This window comes from Vigna angularis, chromosome 11 (genome assembly GCF_016808095.1).
Source record: "Vigna angularis cultivar LongXiaoDou No.4 chromosome 11, ASM1680809v1, whole genome shotgun sequence".
NCBI classification, from domain to species: domain Eukaryota; kingdom Viridiplantae; phylum Streptophyta; class Magnoliopsida; order Fabales; family Fabaceae; genus Vigna; species Vigna angularis.
Window position 1 is genome coordinate 5346925 of NC_068980.1, and position 17798 is coordinate 5364722.

At 29.9% G+C, this 17798-nt stretch overlaps 1 protein-coding gene across 1 annotated transcript; it reads right to left on the reverse strand.

Annotated features, from left to right (window-relative positions):
- Positions 1–2932: 2932 nt before the first annotated feature.
- On the reverse strand, positions 2933–7119 carry LOC108333105 (aspartic proteinase 36). Its single transcript, XM_017568440.2, has 10 exons — positions 6572–7119; positions 6221–6350; positions 5648–5898; positions 5326–5553; positions 4539–4701; positions 4384–4457; positions 4181–4277; positions 3892–3958; positions 3601–3672; positions 2933–3381 (listed from the first exon to the last, which is right to left on the reverse strand). Exons 1-10 carry the CDS (start codon positions 6799–6801, stop codon positions 3209–3211), a joined length of 1485 nt encoding a protein of 494 aa, XP_017423929.1. The 5' UTR covers positions 6802–7119; the 3' UTR covers positions 2933–3208.
- Between the last annotated feature and the right edge of the window lie 10679 nt (positions 7120–17798).

A 17798-nucleotide genomic window follows, 5' to 3' on the forward strand; every position in this document is an offset into this window, starting at 1 on the left:
TGCATAAGGATTTGAACTTGGTTTTCTTACGCGGAATGCACCTCAAAAAGCGTTTAGGGGAACATAACGCAATCATGCTTCCTCGCAGCAAGCACGCACCAATCAAGCCACCTCTTCTCAACACCATTTTTATCTCTCTGTCTGTAAGGGACATATATTATATGTACATACACATATTAATAGAAATAAAGTGGCAATGTTTTTCTTGCAAAAATAAGATATTTATTGTCTAATTCTTTTTATATTTTCTTCAAGAAGGAAAGACACACATTTGTTACTTAGGATATACGCGTGTTAGTTGGACTAAACTTATTATTAAAATTTATCAAAATGTCTTTGGTTGGGCCGGTTGATAAAAATACCTTAAAATCATATATCTTTCTAAAATATATAAATCATATAAATTTACAAAAAAATATTAAATAAAAAAACTACAAAAATAAATCTTGGCTGATTGAGTTTGTAGGTCTTAAAATATGGATTAAATATGTTTTTTTTTTCTTAATGTGTGAAAAATAGAATTAGTTTTTCTTAATAAAAATTAATTTAGTCTCTCAATTTTAGAAATACACAGATTTAGTTTATTTAACCAAATTTATTAAGTTCATTTCACATTTTAAATGCATTTATCGGCTAACATTAAAGTAAAATTATGTTAAACAAGGTAAATAACTTAAATATTATCATTAAATACATTTGAAAACATATTTAACCAACAAAAATTATTTTTGCTAAAAGTAAATTGTTTAAGAGATTATCTGAATTATTGAGTATTCTACATACTATTTGTTTAAATTTATTAAAAACATATAAATTATAATTAAAGATTTTACATATTTTAGAAACAAAATAAATGTATTAATAAAAGTTAACGAATTTTATCTATAAAATTGAGTTATTCTTAAAATCTTTTATTTTACTATAATCAATTTAACGAGATATTTTTCTATTATCTGTATGATAAATTTGTATGGGAGAATGGAATGAAGTAGGAATTTAAGAAATTTTATGGATAGAAAGGAAAAATAGAAGAAGATGGATGAGAGTGTTTTTGGAAAACAATAGAGATTTACTACCAAAATTAAGATTTGTTAAATCTTAATTAAAAATAGTTTATGATGTTTGATGGAACTAATTTAATCAGTTATTTATATGATTATTATTATTATTAACAATTTTTTGAAGGGGATTATTTACAAATATTTAAACTTAATAAAATATTCGGTTTGATACAATGAAAATGTAGTATATGCCTCGTAATAAATTTATGAAGTTTTATTTAAATTAATAAATAAAACTTCCCGTCAAATTATTTCTTAACATAAAAAGTAAATACTAGTGATTATTAAAATATAATTTTTTTCATATATTTTTTCAATTTCTTTTTACTTTTGATCACTATATCTAAAACAACATCTCTTTATTATTCAAATGTTATTTATTTTTTTCTCATTTTTTTATTTCAAAGAAACCACAAATAATGGTGCAATTGGTGAACAGACATAAGAAAAGATAGTTGTTTCCTACACCACCACGGACTACTTCCTCCACTCTTCCATTCTTTTTTCGCCCTTCAGTAATATTTAATTATTGAGATTAATTTTCACCAACATTCCAATACACCTCCACACCCCACCCCACATCCGTCAACAGGTGTCTAGATCCGTTCAACTTTCCCCTCTTTCTTTCCACGGGATCCACCATTAACATTCATCCTACTTAGTCTTTCCACTGCATAGGAAAAACACATGCTCTTCTTCTTAACTACGTACAACCATAGATTTTCTCCCTTAACAAGCACACGTAAACCAAGGTCTTCTCTTTATCTAACATCCATGGCCCCACACAAAGAACACACACCTACTAATTCACAAATTCAATACACATATTGTTTACTACAAACATAATGTATGTCCAACACAATTGACCTCGTTAGTGTTTAAATCTTCAACAATTCAATTAATGCATTCTTATATATGCTTTCATCTCTGACGCACATTTCAACCCCTTCAACGAGAATGAGAGAAAGGGAAAGTGGGGGTGGACCTGCAGAGAAATATCGAAAGGGAGAGTGAGAGGTGGGGGTGTAGTGAAAGAGAGAAAGTGAGAGAAAGAAAGAAAGGGAAAGTGTGTGGGGTGGGGGGTTGGAGAGAAAGAGAGAAAGGAAGGGAGGGGGGTGTGAGAGTATTGTTGCTGAGTAAAGTGAAAATGAGAAGTGGGAAAAGGATTAGGATTTTAACATAAAAAATTAAAAGGGTAAATAGTAAATGTAAAAAAGAGTAATTTTGGAATGAAAGAAAAATTGGAGAGGTGGAGGGATCATTAGGGGTGATGGAGGGAGCAACTCATATAAGAAAAACTAGCTCAAAGAATTAGATATTTCTTCCTGCACCCCATAATTCCTAATTACACTACATATTTTAAAATGATAATTTTAAACTGGCTCGACCCAGTTTTATTAAAAAGGTTCGATTGTTTTATAAAGATTTGTGCAATTCATACACAGATATCTTTCAACAAAGTTTCACGTAAAACACAAGAAAAAATGAAATAATGTAATTATCTTCTCAATAAACTAAAACTAGCTACATAATTAATTTGTAGAAACTATTATATAGCTTTTCCAAATTTTATTTCTAATTCATATGCAAACTAATTTCAACTTACGAAAAAAAAATTAATTTATTTTTTTATCTAGTTCAAGCCTAACAGCTGGGCATTACCGATTCGAGGTTGGGACCTGTTAATTATCCTTGACAAGAGAGATTCTTTTCAAATTTTGATTATTCACAATTTTGTTCTATTTTGGCCTTATTAGCTTTCATCAAATTTGATATTATCCTTGACTAGAGATATTTTGGCCTTGTCTAATGTAGTTAAACTATCAGCTTTCATCAACAACATTGATTATAAGCAGAAACCAAAAACAGAATTAACGCGGGGAAGAAAAAGCTATATTTTATATCATGTGTATGCATTACAAACAGTAATCCTGTGAAGCAATTTACAATACTGACAAAAGTGAAGAGTAATCATCTGATTCTACATGGCAACAGAATCACCTGAGGATAAACTGAACAAGCCTATTGTGCAGAGAGGAGGCACAAACAACATTAAACTTAATGTGGTCTTGCCGATTGTGACAAATATATACCGGCAAAAGAATGTGCATATGAAAAAAGAATATCTCTTACAATGTATATAAATGCTATAAGAATCCAAAGCAGTAAATTAGTGTTAGATGCACAAGGAAAGCCAAGAACCCTGTCTTTGTCAACTTAAGTCCATCGCGTAAAGAAATGCTTCCACCTACCTCTCCAGCATTCACAAATTCACTTCTGCCGGTGCCAGTTGTTGCAGAGACATTCACTGACAAAGAACCTACGTTGTTGAATTCGAAAAGAACAGCATCAGAAGCTAGTCATAAAGACAAACTAAAACAAAGTTGGCTCTTGTTTTTATGCTGGTCCCACACCAGCACAACAAAACCAAAAATATTGGTTGGGTGGAAAAGCAAGAACTCAAGAACAACCTCAATGATGATAAAAGTAAATTATGCCATCTACTATATGCTTTTCTGGTAGTGTGGCTCAAACTTACAGTCAAAGTTAGCCCATCCAATGCGTTGACCAGCCAGATCATAAACAACAATTTTGTCTTTTAACACGAGATCTGCCACGGCAGAAAATTATGTTAGTCGTATTCTTGAAGAAAATATCCTAATAGAGGGAGGATTTGAGGAAGGAAGAAGGTAAAAGAGGAGGGGATTATGATATGACACTTTGCTACAAGTGGTAAAAAAAATCTAACCAATATAACAATTTTTTTTCAAGCTTCAAACTTTTGAGTTGAGCCTAATGAAATGCAAAAGTTGGTAGGAATGTATTATACCTCCTAGAATTGTTACTCCTTGACCCTGGAGTTTTTGAAAACCAATACACCACACTGCTGCACCACCCTGGAACATGCATAGATTCACCATATTATTCAGTAAGATCAGATACATACAGTATATAAAAGTTGGACAATACAAAGCAGTAAGATGTACGTGAAGAACAAATGAATCAAAGCTATCCGCAAAATTGCAACTCACTCTGACTTCAAATGAATATCTTTGGAAATGTTGTTCTTAAGACGCTCAGAAAATCTAAGAAACAGCAATTGAAGTTTGAATACTTACAATAGAATTCTGCTGTATTAGGTAGTCCTGTGGTCTTAAAAGCATAGATGCCCCACCGGCAAAGTTCAGACTTACTTGAGGAAAAACGTCAGTGACACTAAACACAGTACATACAAAAGGATTTAGAGAAAGAAACTATCAAGATGATCCACTTTTTAGAACCCAATTATCAAAAAAGAGAGGCATGAAATACTCAGCCTGACCTAGTGGTGAGTAAGTAACACTGATTTCCCCTGGAAACAACAGTGCGTACAGATTGTGGAATTGTAGCTGTGATCTGCATTAATGAAAAAAAATACATTTTTGCCATCAATAATTGATAAACTGAATCACGTGAAATTACCTAACTGAAACTCACCGCATTGACAAAGGGATCATAAGCCTCTTCAGCAAGATACGCCAAAGTTGTTCCAGAATCAACAATGGTACCTCTGTTGTTTGATGTTGAAAAAACTGAAGAATCAATTTGCAACGTCTGGCCATTGACAGAGATGCTCTGTAGATTTAAGTTGTAATGAGGCCTGAAATATTTGCAAAGGAAGGAGTTAGTCTAAACACTTCTACAAAAGGACGTTCTTTAAAGCCACCTCAGAACAGATACCTAAGCTCAGTAATATGTTTAAACTCCCCACTTCCTTATCCAGATTCTGTACAAAACTTTGAATATAAAATAATGAATCTGCTCACGGTAGAATATATTTCCTTCTGGGTTCTTTCAACTTCTTTCAGGTTTAATCTTTTTTCAGATGGAAAAATGACTAACTAATAAACCACTGACTAAATATTATCAACCTTGCACAAGGTACTATTCGAAGAGCACTCAACAGAGTAGATGACAAAATCCTAACATACCATCCCTAGTTTCATAGCCATAATTTGGTGTCAACTCTATATCTTCGTATAAACATTCCACTCATCACAATCACATTCCGAACCAGTAGACCAGGAAGCGATTGCAACATTCTAGATTGACAGAGGGAAAGTATATTAAATCTTGGTGAGATGGATGATCAGAAGCTTAGTCAATCAGTAGTGCTGAAACTTTTATGCAGACACTTTACAAGAGAATTTGGATTACCCCCACATTGCAAATATTGTTTACCAAACACTAAACACTTGTTTTTTTCCTGATGAAAGGAACTTACTGTGCTGGAACAAGTGAGGTGTAAACTATGTTTGGCTCCACAATCTCACCAAGAACCAATATGCCACCTCCAGTGCTATCTCCTTTCAGACAATGAGAGAATACTCTTGGAGCTATCCCCTGTGAGGAGAGCTGGGAGATGACAGACATTTCCTGTTGCCCAAATCCAAATATTCCATCAACTGCTCTATCAGACTTTGTCAAGTCCCCACTCTGCTGGTTGCTACAGCTGTTCCATTCACAAATCAACACTTCCCAAGATTAAACCAACTGACACAAAAAAAGAGGAATAGTATGAACATTTCAGACTAATGAAACCTCACCCAAAAACTACAGGCGCTGTAGAATTGGTGGTCACAGAACCCTCAAAAATAGTGTTCAAATGCATCATATCTGACACATAATAGCCTGATGTCCCACTGCCATCCCCATACTGGAAAGTGTATGAGCACTGGTTGTTCTGACTGGAACAGCTTGCATCTGATGACTGTATGCCACTGTTGCACCTTTGGTCAGAACAAGCGATCAGTGAAGATGTTGACGAACTCCCCGGGTCAAAAAAATTTAACTGAATCTGTTGCAAAATCCAACAACCACGATATTCAAAACTTGTAGGTGGTGTATTTTGTTGACCTTACTACTCTACAAACATAAATTAGGTCACAGAAAATTTCTCAACAAGTACTCCAAGACGAAAATAAACATGCAAAATGAATTAAATTGCACCACATGTAAAAATTAGTTCATCTAGAAGTTAAAATCAACACAAGAAGCAGGCTAATTTAAAACTTAAGAGAAAATTAATTCGTTTAAGAATCTTATTTTCTTCTTTTGCGAGCGTTTGATAAGAAGTTTATTGAAACCGAATCTCGATAAATGGAAAAAACTGCATTTACCTGAAGCCCACTTGTCTGAGGACAACCACTGCAGGAGTTACAACTAACCCAGAGAACATCACTGCCAGTATCAATCTGCACATAAAATTCCACTGGAGGAGTACCCAACTGTACCTTTGTAAAGTAAAGCCTGCAATAACCCATTAATTCAAAATTTAAAAATCAAACAATTACTACATAATTCAAAGGAAGGCCACAGATTAATCAAAAGTAATAACACATAAATTCGATGTGAAAAGTACTTATTCAGAATCCAACACAAATCCAAAAGCCTCTGAAATTGATTCAACTACACGAAACCAAAGAAAAAAAAAAGAGAAAAGTACAAACAGAAGAACCGACAAAGTTTACCCGACTTGGAAGGGATCGTAGGTGCCTTGGACGGGGAAATCAACGACGCCGTTTGAAGACTGCAACATTCTGCGATGCCTCAGCGCATCGCGAGCTCTCAGCTGACTCAACTCCACTCCGTGATTCGTCGGAAACGCTCTTTCCAGAGGCAGACTCACCGGCGATCCGGCATCAACTGCCGCCAACAACAACAACAACGCGACGGATATTGCAAAATCCGCTGCCGCCATTCGTATCGTAATTAATTTTTCACTGTATGTAGCTTACGTATGTACGTATATATGTATGTGTAATATGTGTCGGAGAGAAGAGTAAAGCGAATTGGAATTAAGACACTAAAGAGAGAAGAGTGTGTGGATTGGAAGATTGAGGAAGACGAGGATGTTTTTGCTTTTGTTCATTGTAATTGAAGAAAGAACGTTCTTTGCAATGAAGTTTGGTTTTGGAACAGAGAAGATAACAGAACAGAGAATTTGGAGTTTTCAACTATGGATTACGTAAAGTTATGATTCTTTGTCTATCATTTGCTTTTATTAATGTTTTGTTCGTTTAATTCAACAGAACATCATCCTCCTTCGTTTTATAAACTAACACTTCATGTTCATGTGCGTCCTTCGCACGCGTTTCTATTTTCATTTTAGGCATTTTTTTTAGTTTTCGAAGTTTCTTTTCTGGTCAAAACAGATGCACTAAAACTCCTTTCACTGCTATCTGAGCATTGGGTTTTAACTAAATTACAAAAAATACAGTTTAGCTTATATATCGTCTTTTTCCGGTAAAACCAAAGATTTTCTATTATGATTTTTATAAAAAAAAATATGTTTATTTCTAATAAATTATTTATTTATTTTATAAAAGTCAATAATTTAAAACAAGCGACACGTGGAAAAAATTTTACGACAAACAAAATTCAACAACTAAAATATAATATCTAACTAAAATATAATATCTACATCTTGTAAGAAGGAAATATTTTATAATAATTTAATTTAAGACTACTAAATATAACTTTTCATTAGAGCTGTCAAAACGGGTCACCCGACCCAACCTAGCTCGGTCCACTACGGGTTGATCATTTAGTGAGTCAACCCAACCCGACTTATTTATTAGTGAGCCAACAAATTTTGAACCCGACCCGACCCACCATGGATTGGTGGGTAAACAGATTGGTTCACTGGCTCACTTAATTACAATTTTTTTTAAATAAAAAAAATTACAAACTTTCAATAATTCAAATTTAAATAAATTAGTTTAATTAATTATGAAAATAAATAACTTAAATAATTTTTTCAAACAAAAACAAAAAAGATAAATATTTTTTTATAAAATTAAAATTAAATTTTAATAAAATAAAATTAGGTATGTGGGTTGATGGGCCAACCCGGCCCATCATGGATTCAACCCGCATGAGCTGGGTTTAAATGAGTCGGGTTGAAATCTGACTCGCATAAAAAACTACATTTTTTTCAAACTCAACCCGGTTCAAACCCGTGGTGAGCCGGATTGGCTCTCGAGTTGTGACCCATTTTGACAGTTCTACTTTTCATATATTTAACTTTTTTCAATATTATATGATACTAATTAATATTTGTGGCACTGACTAATATTTTCAAAATCTAAATAAATGTTATTATTAGCTATCTTAAAACTAATGTGTCGGATAAAAATGATAGTTTCAAAAATTAAAAAAATAATGAAAATAAAAATATATGTTTTATAAAGACTAAAAAAACATGATTTACTTATATTATAAAGAAAATAATCCTAATGACTGCCTTTTAGTTTTTTAAAATATTTGAATTCGATAATCTCTTTTATCACTTGATATCTATTCATGATTTTTAACTTTCATCAAATTAAAAGAGAGATAAGGTTTATATGTGTGTATATGGAAATAAAAAATTAAATTCATTCATTTAAAATAATAGAACCAAAATCTAATTTGGTTAAAGCTATCAATGTTTTCAAAGTTTTAATATAAATAATTACATTTCCACTGTTTTACAAAATCAATTAAATCTCCGTTGACAAGGAAACAACAATTATTCAGTTTCTTCCTCTAAAAAAGTTATTTTGTACCAATAATTTCGCGTTTTTTACTCGATTTTAGACTCAATCGTCAAACACGAACATACTGTTGTCATATTACCGAATCAGAAAAAGCAACAATACAAGTTGGAGCATAATAATACTTAAACTTATATTAAAGTTTATGAACATGCTATCGATGTTAAACTTCCATATTTTAATTATTTAATATCACCATGGAATCTAGAAGGTCATTAATGATAAATTATTCTATATATTACTATTAATATAAAACTAAACATATAAGTAATATTAAAACACAACTAGATAAGAATAACACTAAAATAAAGCACTTTTATTATATCTAATGTTTATTTATTGCAGACAAAAATTAAGTCTGGTAAAGGATAATACTGATTGTGTGAGATCTGAATCTGTGTTACAAACAAAGTTTTTTTATTTTTTATTAATTCATTATTTTAATTATTGTTATTATTATTTTAAATAATTTTCATATAAATTTTACTATTTTATATATAATAAAATATATACTTATAAATATTCAATATTTTCTTTCTAAAAAATATTCTTGTATCACACGAGTCAAATACTAGTATACATACATAAATGGATTTCTTTTGTTTCTATCAAAATATTTGTGATATCATCTACAATTATATAATAATAATCTAATTCTAATATAAATATTATATATAATCAATTATGTTTCAAAAACATAACTTAAATTTCCACACTAAAAACACAAACACAACAATTACTACTTAGATGTAAAAGTTATCAATTGTTGCATTGCAATTATTCAAAGCATTTTGTTATACTTGATATATTAACATATAGTTCATCAAAAACACCAAAACACCATTAGTAAAAAATAAATATTAATTTATTGTATAAGGGTAGTTACTTACGATTTTTCTTCACTTAATATCTCATTTTCACAATTACTTTCTGTGCTTGATAATATAAAAATATCATCATAATTATACATAATCATACATTCACAAAAAAAATCGTAATATAACACTAACTTTATGTACACAACATACATCATAGTGCATATCATACTACGGCATATCATATGCATCCATCAATACATTAGAAATTCTTAATACCATGAAAAACACATCATATTATTACAAATAAGTATATAAACACGAGTTCCTTATTTATAAAACATTGTCTAAGCAAAGATTATCCAAAGAAAATATTTTTTTTTGTCTCTTTCCTGCACGAATTAGGAATCTCTCATCTGAATAAAAGTTATCACATAAGCGAAAATTATTATTTAAAAAAAAAAACTTTAGAAAAAACAGATTTTCATTTGAATAACCAATAATAAAAGAGAGTTTACTGAAATAGTAGTTTAGCTCGTACAAAAAGTATGATATAAACATGTCTTTGAAAAGGATAAAAATAGATCAAATAAATTTATCATCCATAATTTCACAGTAAAATCAAGGATAATAAGAAAATACATTAAATTTATCATCCATATTTTCACAATAAAATCAAGGATAAGAAGAAAACAATTAATACAGTCAAAGATAAAAATGAATACATTACTAAAGTTGCATCTCAAAAAATATTATAAACTACAAAAAAAGGTCATTTATTTAACACAATTAATACAGTCAAACAAGTGTTTTAGCTTATAACAAGTTTGCTAAAAATACTTGTCAATCATATTCGTACACCAAATTATTTTTCAAAATTGTTAAGTCTTTTGAAAGTCATTTTAAAAAATTGGCGGTATTTAATCAACGTGATTTTTTTTTATATTGTGTATTCTGGTCGATTACAGATTTGCTTGATTTAGGATGACAAAAAAACGTGCAAATTTTTCAGATAAAATTTATAACACATAGTAAGTATTTATCGATATTTATTATTTTTAGATAACAGATATTTTAATATTCATTTATAAACAAATTATTGTATCATATTATATGTATTTATGAATATTTATTATTAATAAAAAATTAAAATAAAATTTTAATTGATATTTTATTAAGTTAAATTTAATTAAAATTATAAATATTTTATATTTTATTAAATTAAATTTAATTAAAATTAAATTTTAATTTATATTATACTTATATTTTTTTGTAATTTTATTGAAAAAAATTATAAAATATTTTTTAAAATATTTATAGGTATTTATAGGTAATTGTATATTTTAAAATACTTCCAAATATTTTTTTAAATAAATATTTAACGAATAACAGAAATAATTAATAGATATTGTTCGACATCATTTATCTAATTCTTTTAATAACTAATTTTTGGGATGATTAGTTAAAAAAATTATTTATGATAATGCCATGGTGGCTTATTCAACCAAATTTCAAATACGATTAAAATTAAATACCAAATTTCTCATCACATAATCAAGTTTTGGACGTGTAATCACATCCCCGACACTCTTATTGATAAATATTTGTTCTTCACGTGATTAATTAAAAATGCATTATATTCATTCGACGACAGAAAAATCCTGCGTTCGTTTGTACATTCATGAATGGTGCTTTCCTTAAAAAGCATAGGGAGGAAAATTAAAATACTAAGAAACAGAAGTGCTTTGAGCTTTTGCTTTGCAAATTGCACAACATCAAATCAAAGCTTTAGCTAAACCCAATGCACAATTATTTCAAATCTCACCTTTAGACGATTGATTTTTCAAAGAAAGTGAATGCAGTCCACATCCACAACAACCCAAACTTCTTTTACTTTCAATTTTGTATTGTAGAAACGGAAAGATAAAGTATGACAAAAGCCAAAGTCTCAACTTCTCTATTCCCCATTTCACCCTAATTGCTTTCTTCTGTTTTTTCACTTTTTTGTATAGCTCTCAAGATGGATCACAAATGCGAGTCAATTTGTTCATCATGGATTCGAACCGGATTGGGTTTGAAAAGATTATATTTTTTTTTATATGGGTCAACTTTTAATCTGATTCATTTAAACTTGACTCATGCGGATTGAACTCGTGGTGAACCAGGTTGGTCCACCAATCCACCTAATTTTATTTTATTAAAATTTAATTTTAATTTTAAAAAAAAAATATTATTTTTTTTGCTTGAAAAAATTATTTAAGTTTTTTATTTTCAAAATTAATTAAGTTTTTTATTTTCAAAATTAATTAAACACTCATGTTGAGAGTGAAATTTAGGAGTGAAATTTGTTTAAATTTGAATTATAGAAAGTTTGTAATTTTTTTATTTAAAAAAATTGTAGTTAAGTGAGTCACTGAACTAATCCGTTTACCCACCAACCCGTGGTAGATCGGGCTGGGTTCGAATTTTTCTGGCTTGCTAATAAATAAGCCGGGTTGAATTGGCTCACTAAGTGACCAACCCGTGATGGACCGGATCAGGTCGGATCAGATGACCCATTTTGACAACTACTTTTTTATTATTGCCAACTCACAGGAGAAGGGTAGAACTGGGATTTTCTTGGGTTAGTAGGGCTTTTTTTTTCCATAATTACGTAAATAAATATCAAGCTTTTCATCATTATAAAAAAAGAAAAATTGTTGGAGTTATGATAAATTTATAATATATTATTGAGTTTAAATCTTATTTTACAAATCATCTTATAAAGTTAAATTATTTTAAAATTGATTTTTATTAAAAACTTATTATTTATTCAGTCCATCATATTATTTAAATATTCGGTCAGCTGTCAAAGAAAACCATGTCTAATTTAAATTAAATAAAATAAATAAATTTATATTCCTTTCCACCACCCACATATCAATTGACAATCACTACATTGAATAAACATTAATAATTGATCCACATTTAAGAAAAAACACATTTCTGAACGTCGTATCACATTTTCCCTTACAATTTCGTACAAGTAAATAAATTGCTTTGAATTGATGCACGAAAACGATGTCGTTCTTCTTTTGTTTGGTTATAAATGTGAAAGAAATATTTCAAAAGGATGATGTTATATTCTAGAAGAAAGAGATAGGTACACCTTAACACCGTATACCAACTCCAACTCTTTTGTTGTCAAAACATGAGACCTCGTTGACAAAAACTTTCCCCTACAAAACTCAATCCCAAAACATTGACTTAGTTTATTTCTATTTTTATTAATATAGAAAAAAATACACTTAGAAGCAAGAGTTTAGCTAACGTGTATTCACGTCAAATAATCAAAACAATATTTAATGTAATGATAAAACACTTTTTTTTTTTTTACAAACTTATCTCTTGAATTCAACCCTAAAAAGCAAACATAAAACCGTCGTCACCATTATTTATGAGAAAAGAATGTTGACCACGTTTTGTAGTAAGAAAGTGAATAGGTCTGCGTAATGCTGATATTTTCTTCATTCCTAATTAACAAGATTGACAAAAGGGGTTAGGTTAGAAGATTGAGGTGAATGAAGGTTTATAGAGTAAAGCACATATAACTTGTGCACCAGATATACCGACCTCTTTTCACCAACTCAAATATGCCCAACTTTTCTTGCAAGACATGTGGTTCCAAGTCCATAAACAGTTACATCAATAATAACCTTAAAATCATAAACTCTTTAGGTATTAGCCATGAGTCACATCTAAGTTCTAATTATTTTAAATACTTTCTATTTGTCATATACTTAATATATTAAACACCAACTATTCTCATATATCATTATACTGAGAAGAGTTTGGATGAATTTAGAAAAGAAGATGGGAAACTCTTTTCACTACTAACAACTAACATTATCGATAAAATAACATAAAATCACATATGAGACGTGTCATTATAAAAAAAAAATTATAAATATTTTTTTCTTCCCAACAAAATTCTCAAACCAAAATAACACATTGAGTATTATAAAGAAAAAACAACCAAAACAATACTATGAAAATAAATAATTGTATTTAAAGTTGTTATCATAAGTCACTAAATTACTCGAGTGTATGGATCTATAAAGAATTGTAATTCCGTCTTAACAATAACATTAAATTCATATTTTAGTATGGTATTAAAATTTATCTTAACAAAAACTTTTAGACATATAATATTACCTATTATATAGTTTCGTCCATAATTAATATATATCAAGAACAAATTTTATTTTACATATCAATTTTATTTAGATAAATTAAATTTATATTTACTTTCTAATATTTTAAAATAAAAAAACTATATAAAGATAAATTTCACAACCAAAAATAAAATCAATTTAGAACCTTTAAATAAGAGTAATTTCTCACCTTACAAACTTTGTTAAGATAAAGTAATTAAACTCTTTTTTTCACAAACTTTTTTCGACTTATAACATCATCTAGTTTTATGCATAATAAATATAGGTTTAATTGATTCGGAGGTTCTTATTGGTGCATTTTTGTGTCAATTAGGTCCTTGTATTTTGAAGTAGCTCAATTTGTTCCTATTTATGAAAAATTGAAGCAATACAGTCTCTGCCGTTAAATTATGTAAACAGCGTCCAAATTGTTGCCTGGTGGCTAGCTGAGGTGGCATTTCATTTGAAAAGTACATGGCACGTGTCATTCCTCACCCAAAATTAGGGTTTGCCAAATTGGGGAAAAAGAACTTGCGCCGTTAGGAAGTCTCTGCATGAGAGAAGGAATTCCGCTGATGGAGATAAGGTAGTCACTCACAGTGCTTGGCTGGTTGCAGGTTTGGTTACGCGATTGGGGTTTCTTCTTCATGGCGGGGTGATTCCTGAAGGGTGGTTGTTGGGTCTCTTTGTTGTTTGGTTGTCTTCTTAGGTTTTCCTCTATTTGCAGATGCGAGGCAGAAGCTCGTGGTGGTGGCCTCTTGCGGATGGCGATTCAAAGTTCGAAGGGTTTCTTCGAATTGGGTCTCTGTGTGTGTGATGGTTGTTGGTCCTCTGGTTCTTCTGAGTGCAGGTGGTGAGGATGGCGGAACGAAGCGTCAATGGAAGATGGCCATGGTTGCGCGTGAATGAAGAAGCGGCGCTACTCATGGTGGTGGTCCGATGCGAGCTTGGAGGATGACGAGGTGTTGGTGGTGACCTCGCGATGATGGTCTACGTGAGTGAGGCTCGAAGCTTGCGCGATTTTGGGTCGTGGTGGCGGAGTGATGTGGCAGCGTTGTGGTGGTTTTGCTGGAGAAGATGAAGGTGCGAGATGGTGGTTCTGCGACGGCGGCTTGGGCGTTGATGATGCGTTGGAGAGGACGGCTGCCGGCGAGGATGGCGACGACGACGCTTTGGGCTGCCATGGTTGCCGGATGAAGAAGCTTGCGTGTTGATGGTGATGAGCGTGGTAGTCGCAGCGGCTAGGGTTTTGTTTTTGCGAATTTGTGTGCAGGTTGGGGTGGCTTTGCGACGACGGCTTGGTGGTAGTGCGGTTTGAGTGTGGCGATGCTAGGAATTGTAAAAGGTTATAAAAATATTGTAAAAATATGTGCCACGTGCTTTTCAAATGCTACCTCACCCTAGCTACCTGACAACAATTTTGACGCCGTCCACAGAATTTAAGGACAAGAATTGTATTACATCAATTTTTCATGAATAGGAATTAAATTGAGTTATTTCAAAATACACAAACCTAATTGACGCAAAACTGCAAGACCGTCCGAATCAATTAAACCATAAATATATAATGAAAAACATATATGATCTCGCTGCCGGAATTTATTGAAATAAGCTACATTTACATTTCCTTCCTAGTATTGTAATTAAAAGAAAAAAGAAAACTAAAGTTAAAAGAAGTTATTTTATCTAGCAATCAGATACAAGTGTTGGTCCAACGAAATTACAATTTTTAAAACAAACAATAGCATATAATGTTTGGATTTCGGGTGGTATTATTTTGAATTCAAACAGCCATAGAACGAAACCAACTTTGACCTCTTTTCATGTTAATTCCCTCCTATCATCTTTCAGATTCCTTTTTCTTTCTTTTTCTCAGACACCACCATCCACATCCCTCCCAGTCATAGTCACTGGATCCATGCACATTCATGAATCGGTGAGTGTTCAGTTTTGTTTTGAACTTCGTGGCAATATAAAAAAGAAAAAAGTATTTTTAATTTTTTTACAAATACAAGATGTATGTTATTTTTCATTAATTTATTATTTATTTGTTATTATACTAACATACTTTAAATTTATTAAAAAAATAACACATTTATTAAAATGTTGTAAAAAGAAATCTATATGTTAATATATAATTGCTATATTACAAATTATTTCTTCTCTTTCTGGAGAAAGAGAGTGGGACAATACTTTGGAAATTCCAACAGATTATTTTATTTTATTTTTCCTCTACTCTTTACGTTGGTCTCTCCGAACGTTTTTTTTTTTTCTATTCTACAATGTAACGTAAGAAAGTAATGAACTAATGAACAACAATCAACAGCATCTTCGTGTTCGTATTATAGTTTATACATTATACATCGAAAACATCATCAAAGCAATATTAACAAATATTCTATTATGTTTGTCCCTTCCCCAGAAAGCATGAACCTGTCTAAGTTTTGAAAAACAACGAACAAGAAAGTATGCCGTTGGGTTGAATATGATTATAATGAGTATAGAAGTATTCTTATTTCAAAGCAATTGTTGCCGGCTTAATAGTTTTGGAAATACTTTCTTATAATACCAAATGAAAAAAAATAGTTTATCTATTTCTTGATATCTTGATATTGGTCGATTATTTGAAAACCGATTAGAAATCTTGCTATTAAAATAAAAACCTTTTAAAATAATTTATTTTATAAATTAATTTAGAAATTTAAGTTTAATTAAATGTGTAAAATATCTTAATAGTTTATTTAAATTTAGTATGGAAGCCTTTACGACATGGGCCTTAACGCAGTGTGTAAAATGAAAACAAGGCAATTACGTTTTGCACCCCATGATTTGTTTTTCACTCCATGAGATGTTGAAAATGTCTAAAATGTCTATATCTAAAATATAGCAGTTGGAAAATTTCAGATTGTGTACACTAAAGATTATATAACTTTTAATATAATATCAAATTTGGATTTGAAAAACTAAAAATGTAACTTCTAAATTTTCAAGATCAAAATAAAAGTTTATATTACATGTTTGTTTCTAAGCATGAAAAGATAGTAAAGAAAAATGCAAAAACAAGAAAAACTAAAGTTGAGGATTGAAATATACAAAAATGCGTAAAACGAATTTTTTTTAACAATTTATGTTTTTTCTCACAACCTTCATTTGTTTCTAAGCACGAAATAATATTAAATAAAAATACAAAAAAAAATACTAAAATTGAGGATTAAAAAAACATTAAAATACGTAAAACGAAAGTGTTTTAACAGTTTAATTTTCCCATAATCTTACGATAATTTGCGGATAAACTAAGAGTTTGATGTTGTTCATTATTATTATTATCTACGTTTTCTATTACAATAAAAAATAATAATTTAAATGATAAATGAATTTAATTAAATTAAATTATAAATTATTTTGTAATTATATTAATATATTAAAGTTAATTTTACATATATTGTTTATAATGTTTATTTATTTATTTTATCTTCTTTTAATCTAAATAATTTAACTTTCTATTATATATATTTTTTTATTTTCTTTCCCACTCTCATGTCAATTCAAACAAAGCAACCTCTTTTTCCCATCTTGATATTTGTGTATTTTAATTTAATAAATTGATATTCTAATAAAGACTCATCCAACAGCTAACTACCAAATCGATCTGGTGTCAAACATTTGGAAGTACCAACTTTACCTAAATAAAATGTTTATGTACCAAAATGATTGCCAAAATGAAATATCACTCCAAATAGCGAAATGACAAAACAGTAAACTTACTCAGATCTTCTGAATCTAAGATAAATAACATAATGTTCCTACCTATTAGCAAAAAATAATACTATATGATATATATCTTTTTTAATTTTATTCAAATTTGACAGTGTTACACTTCCATGCAATAGTTATATATATATATATATATATATATATATATATATATATATATATATATATATATATATATATATACTGGAATTTTGTAATAATTATTTTAGAAATTATGATTTCTAATAAATTGACATTTTAAATATTTTTACACTGTATTAACATTTAAAGTGTGTTATTTTTATTGTAACATTTTTGTAGAACTACTAAATAAAAGATAAGCATAAGTAAGATATATAATTACATTATTATATTGTCATCTTTAAAACAGACAGTGAA